Source organism: Tachysurus vachellii, chromosome 1 (assembly GCF_030014155.1).
Source record: "Tachysurus vachellii isolate PV-2020 chromosome 1, HZAU_Pvac_v1, whole genome shotgun sequence".
NCBI lineage: Eukaryota > Metazoa > Chordata > Actinopteri > Siluriformes > Bagridae > Tachysurus > Tachysurus vachellii.
Genome location: NC_083460.1, coordinates 43258877 through 43264240, shown reverse-complemented (window position 1 = coordinate 43264240; position 5364 = coordinate 43258877). Strand labels below are relative to the sequence as shown.

General features: G+C 36.2%; 1 protein-coding gene across 2 annotated transcripts; it reads right to left on the bottom strand.

Moving 5' to 3' along the window:
• Positions 1–533: 533 nt before the first annotated feature.
• On the bottom strand, positions 534–3439 carry calca (calcitonin/calcitonin-related polypeptide, alpha). Of its 2 annotated transcripts, none has more exons than XM_060865696.1 (5): positions 3416–3439; positions 2713–2940; positions 2079–2212; positions 1542–1676; positions 534–937 (listed from the first exon to the last, which is right to left on the bottom strand). In XM_060865696.1, the coding sequence occupies exons 3-5, from the start codon at positions 2162–2164 to the stop codon at positions 763–765; spliced, it is 396 nt and encodes a 131-aa protein (XP_060721679.1). In that variant the 5' UTR covers positions 2165–2212; positions 2713–2940; positions 3416–3439; the 3' UTR covers positions 534–762. The 2 variants fall into 2 exon arrangements, with proteins under 2 accessions (XP_060721679.1, XP_060721670.1); XM_060865687.1 differs by having other exon boundaries at positions 2079–2193.
• Between the last annotated feature and the right edge of the window lie 1925 nt (positions 3440–5364).

The following is a 5364-nucleotide window of genomic DNA, read 5'->3' as shown; positions in this document are numbered from 1 at the left end:
TACATTCAGCATTAAAAATTCTAGTGATTTCTAGTGAACACACACACACACACACACACACACACACACACACACACACACACACACACACACATACTTTTATTCTTCACTGCTCCAACATAATCTGTAAAGAAGGTGTAAGTTCAAATGGAATGCATTTTAAAAAGGTTTCTCACCATATTGCTAAGACATTTATGTCTACTCTTGACTAAGTCTCCTTCGCCGGCCAAAAGCATGCGATCCGACGTTGGTTGGGACAAATTTGTTACTTCCGATTCCTCCTGAGCGGTTAAGGAAATCTGCCAAGCGATGGGTCACACATGTGGCCGTGTTACAGGCTCGCTTCTGTGCTGTAACGCTGAAAAAAGAAAACAAGAATATGAAAATTTCTAAATGCGAACAATAAATCTATTTGGAAAAAATGTGGGTAAATTTGATGATGTTGGTAGCTTACCTATAGACTTTTACACTAGGTCTAACATGATGTTTGACTTTTTTTGGTTATTATCGGCTCAATAAGTAAATAGACAGGCTTCTTTTGTAAAAATATGTTTATTCAGGTAAAATGTAAGACTATTTTTCAATGAGAGCTGCCCAAGTAGAAACAAATAAGTAAGACATTAAGAAAGAAAGGCAGTAAAGTATGCTGTCTCTGCCAATAAAAGATAAAAAAAAGGACAAAATGAGGAAATCAAATCATACAAGCAAAAAGAAATCCACATGCATTGACACTGAAATATCAGGATGAAGGCAGAGAGCTGTTTAGATGAGATCGGTCAGTTCTCTGTACACATGCTCTGCGCTGCGCTTCTTTCCTGGGGTTCCTGCTCCTACGTTGGTGCGTGGGAATGTCTGCAGTTTGTGCAGCTCCTGTGAAAGCTTTCCCAGAACACAGGTGCTCAGGTTGGAGCAGCGCTTGGACATGGGTCTGCCCATGCTGTTGGAGAAGAGATCATACACACAGCTCACAGTAACAGAACAGAGCATGCAAAAAAATCCTTTAGTTTTAATCTACAATGAAAAACAGATGCATATCAAACTAAACATGCTTCCTTCCTAAGTTGAATTACTTCATGCTCACACTCACTGTTATGATCAAGGTTTTATAGATTTCTGGCTAATTTTGTATTATCACAGCAATGGACAAATCATGCAAACTCTTATTTCCTCCTTTACTCTTATTTCTGGAGATCATGCTGTCCGCTTGATTGCATGCTTTGCAGGCAATGTTGCATAAAGTCCTCAAGAATAAATCAAACCTCATGCAAAAACTAGAGATTGGCAGAGAACCTGTTGTACGAATTTGTTCCATTTCATTATGTCGATAAACACATTTCTTTTCTGGACATACCTCGGTCATAAAAAAACTTTGCATCCATTATCTTATAACTATGGGGCATTTGCTCTCATGTTGAAGCCTTTTAGATTCACTGAATCACTTCTTTAAAAAAAAAAGAGAGAAAATAATTGCACCATCCTTCATATAATCTGTACAATTGTTATCATACTTTTGGATTTCTTTTAATCATTACAACATATACCTGTTCTCCTCAGTCTCCTGCTGATCAAGGTCTTCTGCAGTCATCTGGACAAACTCTTTTATAAATGCATTTAGCAATCGCCTTGCTTCATAGTCAGAGAGCATGGCATCATCTGGTAAGGGCTCCAGAGCAGGCCTGAAAATATGATGAATCAGGAATAGAAAAGCATAACTTTAGATAATGCACAAAGTGAGTGAGGGACAGCGAGAGAGAGAGAGAGAGAGAGAGAGAGAGAGAGGTTTCTTCTTGGGTCTGATCATAATCAAAAACAATCTGCTAAGAGTGTGCCACTTAAAAGCTGACCTGTTGCCAAGTTTGAATTTATCGCAGGATCAATACTGTCGTAAGCAGATTGGGTTTGGCCAGAATTCAACTGATGTAATCAGAACCCTATACCCCCCCCCACCACCACCACCACCACCGCACACACCACCCTCATAGTATATATAGAGGCTTTTATTTAGTTTAAAGACAACATTCAATACTATATTATTTATAATATTACATTATTATACTTAGCAATATGACACATCTCACCTGGATGGTGCTGCATCTGAGCAGTACATCTGACAGATAATCAAAGCGTAGGCCACGAAGAAAGCAGAGATCTTCAGCATAACCATGGTGCACTGTAGCAAGTAATTTAGCGTTTCTGTAAAACACAAAAAATACTAATTTTTTTTAATTTCCTTGTCAGCATTAACAAATTTTTGTATTTGCATTGTCTTTCTTTTCATGGAATCATCATTCACTTATTTCTGCTTCTTTTTGTATGTTTTCAAACAGACCAATCTTAATAGATTTTTAAATCACAGCAGGTTTTCTAAATGTGCGCAGGATCTGCTCCAGTTGGTTATTGTTAAGTGCTGAGATGCTGTACTGGCATCTGGCTGTGAGTAAAGTATTAGAGATATTAGCCGGAATAGAGGAGCTCCTGTGGGACCCTGTACATTAGGGTAATGAGCTGCTAGTCTTCAGAAGACTTCCCAGTATCCTTAAAAATCTACTGAGCCTGGGTATTTTCCTCCACTGCTGCATACACAGTTTAAAGAATATAAACCAGTCTAGCTTTCAGTTGAATAAATAAAATGAGAGTGTTCAGTTTCAGAGCCCATCCTGAAAACATGTGCATTTGTCATTTTAGTGGTAGAAAGAAGCCTTAATTACTTACCTGGTAATGTTACAGCTCGATGGAGGTGGAAAATTGTTGATGGTTTCAAATTGAATGGTTAATTCAAGTTGATGAAATTTAGTGTCTGTTGCATTCAGCTGCAAGACGACTGCCTATATACCCACCATTAGGGTCCCACTATTGACAATGTGGGTGTTTAATGATCTTCCAACAACCAATGGGAGACTGTCCTGATTCAGGATGTGGCCAGTCCTGTGACGGTTCATTCTGGAAAGGGAATTGCGCATACAATGACGTCATTCTTTGGTCACAAATTGCTCCATTCACAAAAATTCACTAGTGATCAGCAATGTTCTACATCACTGGGAATAATTAAGAAGAAAATATAATCTATACTTATACATAATCATCATGCCAAAAATACAACTTTTTTTTTAATCAAACTATATAGTTTTTTGTTGCTTCCTCATTTTTTTGTGTTGTTTTTTTCTGCTTCCTCAAAAATTAATCTAGGCTAAAATTGTCTATTAAGTATTAGAAATTATGAACATTTGTGAAATATCTTTCAATTTACACTATTTATTGTATTTATTTATTTGTTTATTTTATTTTTTATTTATTTTAAAATTAACAGTGCATTTTCTTTGTCTTTAGATTGAATGAATAGATGAATGCCTAAATGAACCCTAAACCATCATTAATGATGTGAGATAGAAACTACTGAATAGAAGTTTTTACTGACCTACTGAATGTGATGATAAAAAAGGAACAATCTTCTATAACAATGCGTGCAATCGATCAGCGTTTTTCACTTCCTTATTTGTGATGTGACCCTTAATGGAAATCAAAGATGGGGTTGACATTAATGAGCCTTGTCTCTCAAACCTGGTTAAAAAAAAAACAGTTTTCCTTTGAGCACCATCCAACTCTCCTCTTCATTATTGGCTAAGATTTCATAAAGCATCACCACAGAGAGGCTGCGTTCATGTCACATAGAAACCCCATTAGCACAGACAAGCCTTTTAGTGCTATCAAACTTCGAGTGGCACCGATGACCAAAAACGTAAATCATTGAGACAAGTCAGCAGTGAGGACTCTGTTTAAGCCTAGTTACAAACACAAAGCCATGTTCTAAATGGCCTCTTCAGTCTAATGATCACCACAGACATAGTGTGTCTAAATCACTGCCAGAACTTTCCATCTTCCACATCAAACTTTTTGCGTCAATACAGTAACCTTTTCAGTCCATCCATGTCATGGAGCACCCACCCTTGTGTAAGTTATTTTAAGTGACAGATAATCATTTGTGAGCCAAAAACGATATCCTGGATTCATTGCTTCCCCACATCACAGTTTTCCATAGTCATGGGATGTCTGATATCAGATGATGAAAATGGGGAAAATGCCTATGATATCCTTTTGGGTAAACAAATAATAATGTTTCACCAAAAGAACAAAAAAATCTTTACATTTGCAAGTCAGTCACATAAATGGATTGTTTGAGCACCTGTAGGCCAGAAAGAATCAGAATTAAAGGCTTTAAAGGCTTTAAGAGGGAAAGCAAACGCAATTCATAACCCTTGGTGAGACAGAGCCCTGCATTTAGAGAGGAAGAGAGCTTACACAGTCCATCTTCAAACATTAAGGAAATGAGATTTAATCACTGAATGTTGGCCATCAATCAGTGTGCACATGCTGGAAACCTCCCAATCTCATCTGTGTGCTTAACTGATCACATGTACTCCTTTTACATAGGCACCATAAAACCCCAGTAGGGATGAAGTGCCTTGCCATCATGTGCTTCTTATTGCAAATGGGTTAAAATATGAATTAAACATCATTTTAGAAATTTCTAATTTTCATATATACTTTAAAACCTAAAAGCTGTTAACAAAGCACTATTTCCCTTAGCATTCTTTTAGAATCCCAGCACTATTTATTAAATCAATTCCAAAATTCTAAAATAAGTTATTTCTCAGATCATTATTATATCTAATTGTAATAGGGACTACAGTCATTTAAGTATTTCTAAAATGGAGCAATATATTTGACAGAAAACTCAATTTTCTAAAATGCAAATCAAATGCAACTTATTTTTTTGGGAATCGTTCACGTTAAGAACCGCTGCAACAAGGTTCCTGTTGGAAAAGAACTTTAAGGATTTTTCAGATTGTGACCTTAAGGTTAGCCTTTAAAAATGACTCATGAAACATTAATGACTAATCACTAAAAGAGTCTTACTTTAATAGAGCGGCATTGGTTTTTTAAGAACGAAACTAAAATTGTTCTTGAAAAAGCATTTCTTTTCCTTTTCTTTGTGATCTCCACCACAATAAATGTACTTATTATACAATAAATGTCTTGCTTTGTATAAACTGGATTTCTTTGTATAAAAATGTGTAAGAAGAATTCTGATGCAGAAATATAAAATTATCTTAAATTTTAGTTGCTGGTGAAGTGAGAAATGATGAGGTCAAATTTCTGAAATTTGGATAAATATGATGGATAAATGTGTTTGCTTCTCTGGTGAGGTCTTTAACACTAGAACTCACTTTGCCCAAAGGAGTCACCTCGTATGCCACAGTACAGTAAATACTGACTGTTACTTGTATCTGTATCGTCTTTTCTTTCTTTTTCCTGAAAAAAGGAACATGTGTCTAATCGATAGTAATCAGTAGTGGCTAACGATCA

Bases quoted from the DNA above. Each gene is read 5' to 3' on its own strand.
- calca (XM_060865696.1), bottom strand. From the start codon at position 2,164: ATGGTTATGCTGAAGATCTCTGCTTTCTTCGTGGCCTACGCTTTGATT. The intron at 1,677-2,078 runs GTGAGATGTGTC...TCATATTTTCAG, and splicing joins TCAGATGCAGCACCATCCAG to GCCTGCTCTGGAGCCCTTAC. The intron at 938-1,541 runs GTATATGTTGTA...CTTCTCCAACAG, and splicing joins CAGGAGACTGAGGAGAACAG to CATGGGCAGACCCATGTCCA.